This window comes from Ranitomeya imitator, chromosome 2 (genome assembly GCF_032444005.1).
Source record: "Ranitomeya imitator isolate aRanImi1 chromosome 2, aRanImi1.pri, whole genome shotgun sequence".
NCBI classification, from domain to species: domain Eukaryota; kingdom Metazoa; phylum Chordata; class Amphibia; order Anura; family Dendrobatidae; genus Ranitomeya; species Ranitomeya imitator.
This window is the reverse complement of record NC_091283.1, coordinates 372,945,637-372,961,190: the sequence shown is the minus strand read 5'-3', so window position 1 is coordinate 372,961,190 and position 15,554 is coordinate 372,945,637. Positions and strand designations below refer to the sequence as shown.

General features: G+C 44.2%; 1 protein-coding gene across 1 annotated transcript in view; it reads left to right on the top strand.

Moving 5' to 3' along the window:
- Positions 1-15,328, top strand: part of LOC138666607 (zinc finger protein 585A-like) — a 112,436-nt gene extending 97,108 nt beyond the window's left edge. Inside the window, exon 15 of the mRNA XM_069754803.1 lies at positions 13,290-15,328. Coding sequence (XP_069610904.1) covers positions 13,290-14,161 — 872 coding nt within the window. The 3' untranslated portion in view covers positions 14,162-15,328. The remainder of the gene's footprint in view (positions 1-13,289) is intronic.
- Positions 15,329-15,554: the final 226 nt, after the last annotated feature.

Below are 15,554 nucleotides of genomic sequence, written 5' to 3'. Positions count from 1 at the left end.
TGATTACCGCCTTCTTAATAAAATCACAGTCAAATTTCAGTACCCCTTGCCGCTGCTGTCTGATTTGTTTGCTCGGATTAAGGGGGCTAGTTGGTTCACCAAGATAGATCTTCGTGGTGCGTATAATCTTGTGCGTATTAAACAGGGCGATGAATGGAAAACAGCATTTAATACGCCCGAGGGCCATTTTGAGTACCTGGTTATGCCATTCGGGCTTTCCAATGCTCCATCAGTATTTCAGTCCTTTATGCATGACATCTTCCGAGAGTACCTGGATAAATTCCTGATTGTATACTTGGATGATATTTTGGTCTTCTCGGATGATTGGGAGTCTCACGTGAAGCAGGTTAGAATGGTGTTCCAGGTCCTGCGTGCGAATTCTTTGTTTGTGAAGGGGTCAAAGTGTCTCTTTGGTGTTCAGAAGGTTTCATTTTTGGGTTTCATTTTTTCCCCTTCTACTATCGAGATGGACCCTGTTAAAGTTCAGGCCATTTATGATTGGACTCAGCCGACATCTCTGAAGAGTCTGCAAAAGTTCCTGGGCTTTGCTAATTTTTATTGTCGCTTCATCAATAATTTTTCTAGTATTGCTAAACCGTTGACTGATTTAACCAAGAAGGGTGCTGATGTGGTCAATTGGTCTTCTGCTGCTGTGGAAGCTTTACAGGAGTTGAAGCGTCGTTTTTCTTCTGCCCCTGTGTTGTGCCAGCCAGATGTTTCGCTCCCGTTCCAGGTCGAGGTTGATGCTTCTGAGATTGGAGCGGGGGGCTGTTTTGTCGCAAAGAAGTTCCGATGGCTCAGTGATTAAACCATGTGCCTTCTTTTCCAGGAAGTTTTCGCCTGCTGAGCGTAATTATGATGTTGGCAATCGTGAGTTGCTGGCCATGAAGTGGGCATTCGAGGAGTGGCGTCATTGGCTTGAAGGAGCTAAGCATCGCGTGGTGGTCTTGACTGATCACAAGAATCTGACTTATCTCGAGTCTGCCAAACGGTTGAATCCTAGACAGGCTCGTTGGTCGCTGTTTTTCTCCCGTTTTGACTTTGTGGTTTCGTACCTTCCGGGCTCTAAGAATGTGAAGGCGGATGCCCTGTCTAGGAGTTTTGTGCCCGACTCTCCGGGTTTGCCTGAGCCGGCGGGTATTCTCAAAGAGGGGGTTATTTTGTCTGCTATCTCCCCTGATTTGTGGCGGGTGCTGCAAAAATTTCAGGCTAATAGACCTGACCGTTGCCCAGCGGAGAAACTGTTTGTCCCTGATAAATGGACGAGTAGAGTTATCTCTGAGGTTCATTGTTCGGTGTTGGCTGGTCATCCTGGAATCTTTGGTACCAGAGATTTGGTGGCTAGATCCTTTTGGTGGCCGTCTCTGTCGCGGGATGTGCGTTCGTTTGTGCAGTCCTGTGGGACTTGTGCTCGGGCTAAGCCCTGCTGTTCTCGTGCCAGTGGGTTGCTTTTGCCCTTGCCGGTCCCGAAGAGGCCCTGGACACATATCTCTATGGATATTATTTTGGATCTCCCTGTCTCTCAAAAGATGTCGGTCATTTGGGTGGTTTGTGATCGCTTCTCTAAGATGGTCCATTTGGTACCCTTGTCTAAATTGCCTTCCTCCTCTGATTTGGTGCCATTGTTTTTCCAGCATGTGGTTCGTTTACATGGCATTCCGGAGAACATCGTTTTTGACAGAGGTTCCCAGTTTGTTTCGAGGTTTTGGCGATCCTTTTGTGCTAGGATGGGCATTGATTTGTCTTTTTCCTCGGCTTTCCATCCTCAGACAAATGGCCAAACTGAACGAACCAATCAGACCTTGGAAACATATCTGAGATGCTTTGTTTCTGCTGATCAGGATGATTGGGTGTCCTTTTTGCCTTTGGCTGAGTTCGCCCTTAATAATCGGGCCAGCTCGGCTACTTTGGTTTCGCCGTTTTTCTGCAATTCTGGTTTCCATCCTCGTTTCTCTTCAGGGCAGGTTGAGTCTTCGGACTGTCCTGGTGTGGATACTGTGGTGGATAGGTTGCAGCAGATTTGGACTCATGTAGTGGACAATTTGACATTGTCCCAGGAGAAGGCTCAACGTTTCGCTAACCGCAGGCGCTGTGTGGGTCCCCGACTTCGTGTTGGGGATTTGGTTTGGTTGTCATCTCGTTATATTCCTATGAAAGTTTCCTCTCCTAAATTTAAGCCTCGTTTCATTGGTCTGTATAGGATTTCTGAGGTTCTTAATCCTGTGTCGTTTCGTTTGACCCTTCCAGCTTCTTTTTCCATCCATAATGTATTCCATAGGTCATTGTTGCGGAGATACGTGGCACCTGTGGTTCCATCCGTTGATCCTCCTGCCCCGGTTTTGGTTGAGGGGGAGTTGGAGTATGTGGTGGAGAAGATTTTGGATTCTCGTATTTCGAGACGGAAACTCCAGTACCTGGTTAAGTGGAAGGGTTATGGTCAGCAAGATAATTCCTGGGTCTTTGCCTCTGATGTTCATGCTGCCGATCTGGTTCGTGCCTTTCATTTGGCTCATCCTGGTCGGCCTGGGGGCTCTGGTGAGGGTTCGGTGACCCCTCCTCAAGGGGGGGGGGTACTGTTGTGAATTCTGTGGTCAAGCTCCCTCCTGTGGTCATGAGTGGTACTTCGGCTGGTTCTGTCCATGGGCTTCCTCTGGTGGATGTGAGTGGGGCTGCGGCTTCTGAGTCTCCTTCCTCAGGTGACGAGGTTAAGTCGTTAGGTGCTGCTCTATTTAACTCCACCTAGTTCTTCGCTCCTTGCCTCCAGTCAATGTTCCAGTATTGGTCTTGCTCTCTCCTGGATCGTTCTTGTGGCCTGTCTTCTCTGCATAAGCTAAGTTCTGCTTGTGTTTCTTTTGTTTGCTATTTTTTCTGTCCAGCTTGCTATTTTGGTTTGTCTTGCTTGCTGGAAGCTCTGGGACGCAGAGGGAGCACCTCCGTACCGTTAGTCGGTGCGGAGGGTCTTTTTGCACCCTCTGCGTGGTTGTTTGTAGGTTTTTGTGCTGACCGCAAAGCTATCTTTCCTATCCTCGGTCTATTCAGTAAGTCGGGCCTCACTTTGCTAAAATCTATTTAATCTCTGTGTTTGTATTTTCATCTTTACTCACAGTCATTATATGTGGGGGGCTGCCTTTTCCTTTGGGGAATTTCTCTGAGGCAAGGTAGGCTTATTTTTCTATCTTCAGGGCTAGCTAGTTTCTTAGGCTGTGCCGAGGCGCCTAGGTCTGGTCAGGAGCGCTCCACGGCTACTTCTAGTGTGGTGTGATAGGATTAGGGATTGCGGTCAGCAGAGTTCCCACGTCTCAGAGCTCGTCCTATGTTATTAGTAACTATCAGGTCATTTTGTGTGCTCTTAATCACCAGGTCCATTGTGTTTCTAAACCACCAGTTCATAACAGTGGTGCATCTGGTGGTAGTGGCAAAAGCACAATAGCACCTAAGGCTGGAAGTATTGAGCCAGCGTCATCGTCTGGCTACACAAGGCCTCGAAGGCTCCCTTATCTGGGAGTAGGAAAACAGCTTTTAAAGCCGGAGCAGCAGGAAAAAGTTTTGGCTTTCCTTGCTGACTCAGCCTCTAGCTCTTTCGCCTCCTCTTCAGAAAGTTCCAAATATAAAAGCAGCGAGTCGGCAGTGGATGCTCCCGGTCAGGAACAAGACGTTTTGGCAGAATATGCATTACAGGAGCTCGCTTGCCCTGCTGCTAGTGTGCTATCAGAAAGAGTCTTCAGTGCTTCTGGTTCAATACTGACCGAAAAAAAAGGACACGTCTGGCTACCCAGAATGTTGATGATCTAACCTTCATTAAAATGAACCAATCATGGATTTCAAATTATTTTGCCCCACCTTCCCCTGCTGACACGTAGCTTGCCTAAAAAATGTCTTGCTTTTGGCCTCCTCTTACAGACTTCTCCAATTCCTCCATTTGAAGCTGCTGAATGTCCACCATAGCCCATTTTTATACCTCCCTAAATGGGCTGACTCCCCCCACAGAGCCGTGGTCACCACCTGGCGCAAGCACCCGTGCGAGTGCCGATTGCCTGGACAGGTGGGTGGGCCCACTCTTGGGCGACGGCACTGGCACAGGGTCCCTCATAGTACAATGAAGTGTCTCTGACGGTGGTGGTGCACAAACAATGTCAGACACACCGTCGTAATATGAGGGGCCCTGTGCCAGTACCGCCGCCCACGAGAGAGTGTTCCCACCCAACTCGAACAGTGCTCTACCACTTGCAATACTTACCTCTCCCTGCTTCACCACTGTGTAGTCTGTGCTGTTAAATCCTTCAGTGGCACTGTCAATACAAATTTGTTGAAATGATAGATGATAGTTAAAATATACAGGGGCCCTGGCCTCCATTTAGACCAGTTAATACTTTGCGCCTATTACCACTATCTGCTACTCAGCAGAGGAGCCCACCTCTGTACCTAGCTACGCCACCTGTTTATGAACATTTTTTGGCAGACATTTAGCCTACTTTATTATTTGGGCCTACTAACTTAGTCTGCTACTCATTACAATTTTCCGACACTGAGCAAAGCAATGTCGCCTGTTTATTTATGAACAATTTTTTGGCAGACATTTAGCCCAATTTATTATTTGGGCCTAATAACTGTGTCTGCCACTCATTACAGTTTTCCTCCACTGAACAAAGCAATGCCGCCTGTATAGTCCTGTTACCAATTTTGAACTGCATTTAGCCTACTTTATTATTTGGGCCTATATCTGTGTTTCCTCCTCATCCTGCCCATTGCCCAGCCCCTGCTAGATGAGTCTGTTGGTACATTGACCCAGACCACTACATTCCCCTTGCACTCTACAGAGCCAGAATCTGACCCTGCTGAAAGTCAGGTTCCCCTTCCCGCATACTATACCACCTTACACGGGGACAAAGAGGAAGGTGCAGATGACAGTGCAGGTTCCTTCATCAGGTGGGTGGGGGCATACTCGTTGGCCATGGCACAGGGCCCCTCATAGTATGCAAAAGTGTCTCTGGCAGTGGGAGGCGCCACCCGACGTCAAACGCACCGCCATACTATGAGGGGCCCTGTGCCAGTGCCAACGAGTGGGCCCCCCCTGCTTGCTCAGGATCACAGCACTTGCAAAGTTGAAATACTTATCTCTCCCTGCTCCACCGCCGTGACGTATTCCGCGTTTCCTGGGCCCACGAAAATCTTGAGCCAGCCCTACCCCCCCACAATTTTAGCCAAATGACCCCCAGTTTTTAATGCCTAACTATTATTATAAAGTAAATTAAGATTGACAAGCTTAAGTAACAAGAATTGATGTTTTTGGCATTAAAATGGATACTGTAGGTGTTTTTCTGTCCTCCACTCACTGCCGACTTTGATTCCCCATTGACTTGCATTGGGTTTCGTGTTTCAGTCGGCCCCCGACTTTTCGCAATAATCGGACGATTTCACCCGACCTTTGACTAAGTCGGGTTTTGCGAAACTGGACTCGATCCGAAAAAAGTAAAAGTCGCTCAACTCTAGTTGCCACTACTGTGATGGGGAGGGAGCTAAATGTGGCTCACAACGCCCTGTCAGAGCGGAATGTGGCTCTCTAGGTCAGAAATGTTGGAGACCACTGGTCTACAGGTAGCAATTACAACAGATACACATTTTATCTCATTTGTTTCCCCTTATTATTTCCAGTAATTGTGTTATTACATGGTATCTTTATGATGTTTCATCAGCTCACCTTCTTTCTATTTAGGTCCCTATAATATCAGATTCTCCCAGTGGAGATCTTCTATATAACAGAATTTGACATAGCAAGGATGGATAGGGAAAGGAAAAAGATGGTGGAGAAGATAATGCACCTCACCCTAGAGATCCTCTTCCGGCTTACTGGAGAGGTGAGAGATTCTGATGATGTCACATTACATAATTATCTATGGGAATAACAGATGGACAGAACTGGAGAGGTGAGGACTCTGGAAATGTCTGTAGTGAGATTTATTAATGTGTCTCTCCATAACCAGGATTACACAGTAGTGAAGAAGACCTCTAGTGAGCGCTGTCAGGACCCTGTGTCTGAGGGACGGGGAAAACCCCTGAGCCCAATCACTGGGCCTCCACCTCACCGCCTGATACATGAGGACATCAATGACCAAAAGATCCTAGAACTCACCTACAAGATGATTGAGCTGCTGACTGGAGAGGTGACACTGCTGGGAATGCTGGGACATTATACAGTAACGCTATGAAGGGAACAGGGAGATGACCGTATCATTGTATGTGTCAGGTTCCTATAAGGTGTCAGGATGTCGCCGTCTATTTCTCCATGGAGGAGTGGGAGTATTTAGAAGAACACAAAGATCTGTACAAGGACGTCATGATGGAGGTTCCCCAGCCTCCCCTATCACCAGGTAATAGACAGGACTAAATGCACACGGCCTATAATTATCTGTATGTAAAGGATGAATTCAGTCCCTGTATGTGTTTCCTCCAGTTCTATCCAGTAAGAGGACAACACCAGAGAGATGTCCCCATCCTCTTCTTCACCAGGACTGTAAAGAAGATCCCAATGTTCCTCAGGATCATCAGGTAGATGGAGAGAAGGTGTCATGAGATCTCCCCTATGATGTGTAGACAGCTGTGAAGGTCTTGTGCTCAGTCTTCTTTTACCCACCAGTATTACATGTTTTATACTTGTGGAATGAGAACGGTGGAGATGGCACTATTAAAATTGATCACAGATGTGACTTCTCCATCTGTCTGTGACTTTTACAATATTTGTTTCAGGATGAAGATCTGACCCATATTTATAATATCGAGACATTTGTGATTGGTGATGAGTGGTGTAAAGAGGAGATTCCTACAGATGACTATCCAGGTGAGAAGTAACCACTAAATGCAGAGTTGATAAAAGTAGAAAGACGCAAATCCATTGTGTTTAATCTATAATTCCGATCTGTGGATCCAGGGGGCTGTTGAAATATGAAAACCTCTGAATAGTCTGCCTCCTGTCAGAAAACTAATTAATAATAGATAAAAATGTGATGATACTTTTAAGTAAAAAAAAACAAACCATGTAGAATTACAGCAGTGACGTGGACATGAAATATTGAATGGATAGAGGTGAGGGACTCTGGAAATGTCTCTACTGATATATATTTTTTTAATCAGATCAGATCTTATTAAAAACACCAGCTTATGTATATTAACCCCTTACTGCCATCGGACGTACTTTGATGTGGGCTCTGGCGGTGAGCCCACCTCAAGGCCGGGACGTGTCAGCTGTTTTGAACAGCTGACATGTGCCCGCAATAGGCGATGGTGAAATCGTGATCCACCCGCACCTATTAACTAGTTAAATGCCGCTGTCAAACTCTGACAGCGGCATGTCATTTAACAAGCACTTTCGGCCATCCAGCCGGAAATGCGCTCACCGGTGACCCCCATCACATGATCTGGGGTCATCGGTGCCTCTGCATGACAACCAGAGGTCTCCATGGTTGTTGATACCGGATTGCTGTGAGCGCCACCCTGTGGTCGGCGCTCCTAGCAAGTCTGTAATTCTGCTACATAGGGGCGATTTGAGCATCGCCTCTATGTAGCAGTGCCGATCAAGTTGTGGCAGCTTCTAGCCTCCCATGGAGGCTATTGAAGCATGCAAAAAAAAAAAAGTTTTTAAAAATATGAAAAAAGTAAAAAAAAATATAAAAGTTCAAATCACCTCCCTTTTGCCCCATTTAAAATAAAACAATAAAAAAAAAAATCAAACCTACACATATTTGGTATCGCCGCGTTCAGAATCGCCCATTCTATCAATAATAAAAAAGGATTTACCTGATCGCTAAATGGCGTAGCAAGAAAAAAATTTAAAACGCCTGAATTACGTTTTTTTTGGTTGCTGAGACATTGCATTAAAATGCAGTAACAGGCGATCAAAAGAACGTATCTGCACCAAAATGGTATCATTAAAAACGACAGCCCAGTGCGCAAAAAATAACCCCTCACCTGACCCCAGATCATGAAAAATGGGGACGGTACGGGTATCGGAAAGTTGCGCACATTGGGTTTTTTTTGGTGGGGGAGGGGGGGTTAGCAAAGTTTTGAATTTTTTTTTTTCACCACTTAGATAAAAAAAAAAAAAGTTTTAGCATTTAGTGAATCTAGCAAAAGCAAAGTGTGGGTTTGCTCTTTTTTTTTGCAATTTTACCGCACTTGGTAAAACCAATGGTGTCGTTCAAAAGTAATAATAATAATCTTTATTTTTATATAGCGCTAACATATTCCGCAGCGCTTTACAGGTTGCACACATTATCATCACTGTCCCCGATGGGGCTCACAATCTAAATTCCCTATCAGTATGTCTTTGGAATGTGGGAAAACTGGAGTACCCGGAGGAAACCCACGCATATACGGAGATATATACAAACTCTTTTCAGATGTTGTCCTTGGTGAGGTTTGAACCCAGGACTCCAGCGCTGCAAGGCTGCTGTGCTAACCACTGCGCCACCGTACAACTCGCCCGCAAAAAATAAGCCCTCACTTGGCCATATTGACGGAAAAATAAAAAAGTTATGGCTCTAGGAAGGAGGGGAGCGAAAAACGAAAACGCAAAAACGAGAACGCTCCGGGGGTAAAGGGGTTAAGCAATTAAGGAAAAGAACATGTTTCCTTAATTATCCCGTTTCTGTGTCCACTAGTAAATCACTATCGAGACAGGCTAAGGATGGAGACCGAGTATTCCTCTGCCAATTTCCGCTTTTCGCAGCTGGTGCTATAAATTTCAAAATATTCAAAACACCTAGACAGAGGTTCACAAGAATGTAATCATGTAAAATCGCTCTAAGCTGTTCAAATATCTATTTATTGGGCATAAACGAATCCATTCCACAGGCCTGCTTGCATCATTGTTGGCTGTTGCACTTGCCATACTTTAAATAGTAATCATCGTTTTAAATGTCTACTATATAATTGTCTAAGGGTCACTTCCATCTCTCTGTCTGTCATGGAAATCCAAGTCGCTGATTGGTCGCGGCAAAACAGCCACGACCAATCAGCGACGGGCACAGTCAAGAAGAAAATGGCCGCTCCTTACTCCCCGGCAGTCGGTGCCCGGCGCCCGCTCCATACTCCCCTCCAGTCACCGCTCACACAGGGTTAATGCCGGCGGTAACGGACCGCGTTATGCCGCGGGTAACGCACTCCATAACGGCTAAGTCATCTGGGGCAATTTCGCAATGCATCCTGGGAACGGAAGATGGCGGCAGCCGCGCGCGTATCGCCAGAGGTTCGCTGGATCCCCACGGGTGAGTATATAACTATATAGAGCGCAGCGCTGGAGGACAGACAGCTGTAGGTAAGTATCTAGTGTTTGTTTTTTTTTACTTTTAGCATGGTAACCAGGGTAAACATCGGGTTAGTAAGCGCGGCCCTGCGCTTAGTTACCCGATGTTTACCCTGGTTACCGGCATCGTTGGTCGCTGGAGAGCGGTCTGTGTGACAGCTCTCCAGCGACCAAACAGCGACGCTGCAGCGATCCGAATCGTTGTCGGTATCGCTGCAGCGTCGCTTAATGTGAAGGGGCCTTTACTGAGAGCTGGAGGAGCCTGGAAAAATCTGTAGACAATCCTCTTATCAAGCTGAGACTGAAGTTTATTCGGAGATTTCGCAGCAGAACAACACATGGAAAAGTCAGTGAGGCGAAGTAACGCTGAGATATCTGGTGATGGTCTGGCCTGGCAGCAGACTGGTGATGTTGTGGTCCCGAACAAGAATAACAGAGACTTTTTATAAATGATACAGACAAAGAAAGCAAATTGCTTCAAAAGAGCGTATACATGATAACATCATACTGCGGAGAAAAGCATATATTCAAGAACAAAGCATACAATCATTAAATGTAATGACTTTAAGGCTCCTTACCCCAAACTCCATTAGAACTCGTAAATCTCCATGTTCCTCTTAGCCACTGTCATCAATCACATCACATCTATTAGGCTGGTCACATAAATCTGTACATAATGACAACTTATTTATTACCACTTATTTATTACCATATGTTACCCTTTTTTATTATCTCATTGCCCTGTAGCTGATCCGGTTAACCTGTGTGTATGCTAACTATACCTGCTAATGGCCATGATCTCATCTTGTATCTCCAATCTGTCTAGGGCTTTCAGAAGTACATCTTATTAGCATTTTAGAAGAATTAGTTGGTTTCTATCTTTGCACAAGATGGCTGCTAGAGCCAACATGGCTGTTCAATATATTATGGCTAACCATTCTCTTACACTTTCACCTTCACACACAGAGCCAAGTCCAAGAAGTGTTTCCACCTCCCCTCCCAGACCATTCCTGAGGAAGTTCAGCTGCCCTTTTATCCCAGCTTCACCTTCAGGAGTGGAGGATAGGAACGACCAGCTCTATCAGTCATTCCTAAAACCCGGACCCAAAAATATGGACCCATTAAAGGGACACTGTCACCTGAATTTGGAGGGAACAATCTTCAGCCATGGAGTACACGCCTGCGCAAGGCAAGATTACCTTGTGCAGGCGTGTACTACGGAGGACAGAGAATGAACTTCAATCCAATATTGCAGCCAGCATGCAGCCAGCGGGTAAGGAAGGGGTGAATCAAAAACCCCAAAACCCCGCCTCCATGGCTGAAGATTGTTCCCTCCAAATTCAGGTGACAGTGTCCCTTTAACAAACCTCTCAGTACCTATCCATGATGGAGTCTACTCCTCCGGGTTTCACATCACTGCGCCTAGGTTCTTCGGTGACATTTACACTCCATCCAGTACCCAGCTGCAAGCCTACAACATGCATTGCACTAATATCATACTTTCACGTTAGTCCGTCTGCTGCTTAGGTAGTTGTTAGTGATTGTTAATTCAGCAAACTGAGAAGAAGAAGAAAACACGTATGTCTGTGGATAATGGACTCCTCTTAGGCTAGGTTCACATTGCGTTAACAGCAGCCCGTTCAACACATGCGTTAACGGGCTGCTGTTAACGCAAGTGCCGATATGTCATCACGCTAGCGCAGATAGAGCTTGCAGATGCTCTATCTGCGCTAGCAGTGACGGACCCTGAAATGCTGCAGCCTGTGTCCCAGGGTCCGTCACTCAATGACGGCACATCGCTTGTGATGCGTCTGGCATAGGACTTAATGGCGGCATTAACGGACTGCGTTACACCGCGTTATGCCACAGTGTAACATAGTCCATCTAACGGACTGCCTATAACGCAATGTGAACCCAGCCTTACATAGTTCTGACCCCACGTCTTGAGGCAGTAAAACACTCAGTCTTTTATGACCTATTTAATAGGATTGCTGTAACTTCCCGTATTTTTCGGACTATAAGATGCACTTCTTTCCTCCAAAAATGTGAAGGAAAATGGGAGGTGGATCTTTTAGTCCGGATATATCTGCTCTGTGGATGGGGAGGTGCGGGAGCAGAGGGTCCCGGGAGGCAGGAGCTGGCTGCTGCGGCTAACTCCTGTGCCCGCTGCTAAAGAGAAATTAATATTCACTGCTCCTTCATAGCAGACATTCTGTTGGCCGCAGCCGCCGACTTCCTGCAGCTGCCAGCCTTTCACGAGTGCTGTCTACTTAAAGGAATGAATATCCACTGCTCTCCACTTCCAAAGGCGCAGAGAGCAATGAATATTCATTGGTTTTTAAAGGGAACCTGTCACCCCAAAAATCGAAGGTGAGCTAAGCCCACCGGCATCAGAGGCTTATCTACAGCCCCCGATGTATCCTGAAAGATGAGAAAAAGAGGTTAGATTAAACTCACCCAGGGGTGTTACCGCTGCGGTCCGTTCCGATGGGCGTCGTGGTCTGGTCCGGCGCCTCCCATCTTCTTACGATGACGTCCTCTTCTTGTCTTCTTGAGGGCAGAGCAAAGTACTGCAGTGTGCAGGCGCCGGAAAAGGTCAGAGATGCCCGGCGCCTGCGCACTGCAGTACTTTGCTCTGCCCTCAATAGGGCAGAAAAACTACGCCTGCCCCAGAGCCGTAGCGTGAAGACAAGAAGAGGACGTCATCCTATGAAGATGGGAGGCCCCGGACCCCGACGCCCATCGGATCGGACCCGCCCGCCCAGGTGAGTATAATCTAACCTCTTTTTCTCATCTATCAGGATACATCGGGGGCTTATCTACAGCATTACAGAATGCTGTAGATAAGCCTCTGATGCCAGTGGGCTTAGCTCACCTTTGATTTTGGGGGTGGCAGGTTCCCTTTAATTGCGGGCACAGTGTTAGCCGCAGCCGCTGGCTCCTGCAGCTGCTGAGCAATCATGTGTGCCCGCTATTAAAGAGAATGAATATTCACTTCTCAGCACGAATATTGATGGGGATGAGGAGGCAAAGCATACCAGGATGGGTATGAGGAGGCCACACTGGTTTGGTATATTATCTTCTGATCCTGATGTTTTGGGGTTTTGTGTTTTGGTAAAACAGGTAGCATACGGTCAGCACAAGGAACAATGCAGGTCAATATGCTGGTTCACATGAAAGCTTTTACACATTGTCCGATGCATTCACTACTTTGATCCTTATTCCACATCAGACTCATGCATTAGAAGTCAATGAGAGCACAAAAAAAACAGATAACATATGTTATTTTTTAAATACTTTTTAAACATGATTTTGCTGATGATTTTGTGAACTTAAAGGGCTCCTGACCGCCGATACATGCTGCCTGCGGATCATAAATGTATCAGATACTGGCTGTATGATTTTATGCTGCTTTTTTAGAGAAAAACATAGCTTAGAGTTAAATAATGTTTGAAAGTTAAACACATATGGCTGAAATCATGCAACCAGTGCCTGATACTTGCTACCTGTGGATCGTGGATTTAGAGGAATTGTAGATTTTAGAGAGTGCATCAAATAGATTAAAGTTATTTATTCCCTATATGATTCTCCACTGAGAAGTTCACTTGAAAAGACTGATGAAAAGCACAGTGAAACTAAAAAAAAATCTAACTGTTAGGTTATTACCATCATTCCAACATTGTTAGGCTCAACTCTATTTTATTCTTGACAGATGACTGTTTCAGAAGCTCAGAGGGACATGCGATGGCTACAGATTTTAAAGCAGATGTACATACCGAAGATCTATCAGCTGATCCTTTACAACAGCTTTTATCTTTTGAGGCATCACAGACTCTTATGAAAAATAAAAGGGAAGAGGTTGGCCATCAAAGAGCTCACACAGTGGAGAAACCATTTGCATGCATAAAACGTAGCAAATGTTTTACAGATGAATCAAATCTTGATAAATATGGAAAACATCACAAAGAAGCGAAGCCATTTTCATGCTCAGATGGTGAGGAACGTTTTATCCTAAAATCATATTTTGTTAAACATCAAAGAACTTACAAAGCCAAGAAGCCATTTTCATGCTCGGAATGTGGGTCATGTTTTACCAAGAAATCACATCTTGTTAGGCATCAGAAAATTCACACGGGAGAGAAGTCCTTTTCATGTTCAGAATGTGAGAAATGTTTTACAGAGAAATGTTACCTTGTTGCCCATATGAAAATTCACTCAGATGAAAAGCCATTTTCTTGCTCAGAATGTGGAAAATGTTTCAGGAAGAAATCACATCTTGTTATACATTACAGAATTCACACAGGTGAAAAGCCATTTAAATGTTCAGAATGTGGGATATGTTATAGCGAGAAATCACAACTTGTTATACATCAGAGAAATCACACAGGGGAAAAGCCATTTTCATGTTCAGAATGTGGGAAATGTTTCAAGAATAAATCACATCTTGTTTTACATCAGAGAACTCACACAGGGAAGAAGCCATTTACATGTTCAGAATGTGGGATATGTTTTAGTGGGAAATCAAATCTTGTTATACATCGGAGAAGTCACACAGGGGAGAAGCCATTTTCATGTTCAGAATGTGGTAAATGTTTTAGCCAGAGATCACATCTTGTTAGACATCATAAAATTCATACAGGAGAAAAGCCATTTTCATGTTCAGAATGTGGGAAATGTTTCAAAAATAAATCATATCTTGTTATACATCGGAGAAGTCACACAGGGGAGAAGCCATTTTCATGTTCAGAATGTGGTAAATGTTTTAACCAGAGATCACATCTTGTTAGACATCAAAGAAATCACACAGGAGAGAACCATTTTGTTTTTGCTACAGATTTGTTATTGACAGGTAGTAAAACCTAAAATTTTCTAGTTTTTATAGTCAAGTAAAAGTAACAGGGCCAAAAGAAAGGGGACGCAATTTAGAGCAATAAACGATTTGCAAGAACCAATAAAAAGTTTATTACAATATCATTATGGATTGTGTTATGGATTAGATAAATAAAAACCCAATATTTCTGGACAGCTGGCAGCATTTCCTGGGAGTATATAATTAAATTAAGAAAAAGGCAATGGGCACACCAATAAAATAAATAAAGTGCTATTAAACTGCAAAAACTGTATGGAAGAGCGAGAAAAAAAGCTGCAAAGAAAAAATTCTCAAATAATAAGAAGATATGAAAAATACATCAATTGTATTTGAAAGCAAAGCAACAATGATGGACAATTAAAAACAATTAAAAATGTACAAACGACAAATAGGGGTAAGGATAAGATAAACCAAATAATGAAACCCCCACACCAGGAAGACATAAGCATCAATGAATGATTATTCTAGTTGACAAATATGCAGCTGAATGCATTTACCTTATATAAAAGATAGAAAAGGTGCATGAAATAAGCAGATTGTACAGTATTAAAATTAGTAATAAAAAAAACTCCTGTTGGAAAAATAAGGAGTCTCTTATATATGCAAGGATGATAATTGAACCAAGGTGGACTGGACGTTTCCCATCTATACCAGGGACTTCACATGGCACAATAGAAATGGAATATTTCCATGTCATATAGATGATCATCTGGTGTCAGCACAATTCTGATATATCTGTGATTAGGGAATATCCTCGCTTCTGTGGTTCCAAACGCAAGGATTTTTGGCCTTAGAAAACCACAGAAATATATCATCCCAAATTATGGATATATCATAGTCATGTTTGGTGTGTGTAGGATAGCAAAAGTATGCTTGGAAGTATAATTTTACTAGGAAGAGCCTGTGGGAAATCGGAACCTGTGGCACCCATTTTAGATTGCATACAATTAGCCATCCTCTTCTCAACAGACTCAGGAGTAACGTAGATTTGTCCAAATTTTTACAGTGTCTCCTCTGCCAGGAAATCTAACAGATCTAATCTACAAGATGTTTATGTATGTATCTTTTTATTTTGTACTCTTTTTGCCTTGTATGCATGTATTTTAATTACCGGTAATCTTTTTTTGTCATTTTTGTAAGCACTGTACTGTTTTCGTATATAAAATCTAAAATTAATACATTTGCTCCTTGCTGATCTAAATGTACAATCTCAAAAGAGGCAAAGTATAGCCTTTGCAAATATTCTTCCAAAAGATGGATCTTTTAACCGGCGAGTTCAAACCATTGGCATCTATATATATATAATTGTGTACGGGTTACTTCCGTCTTTCTGTCTGTCCTTCTTTCTGTCTGTCTTTTTGTCACGGATATTCATTGGTCGCGGCC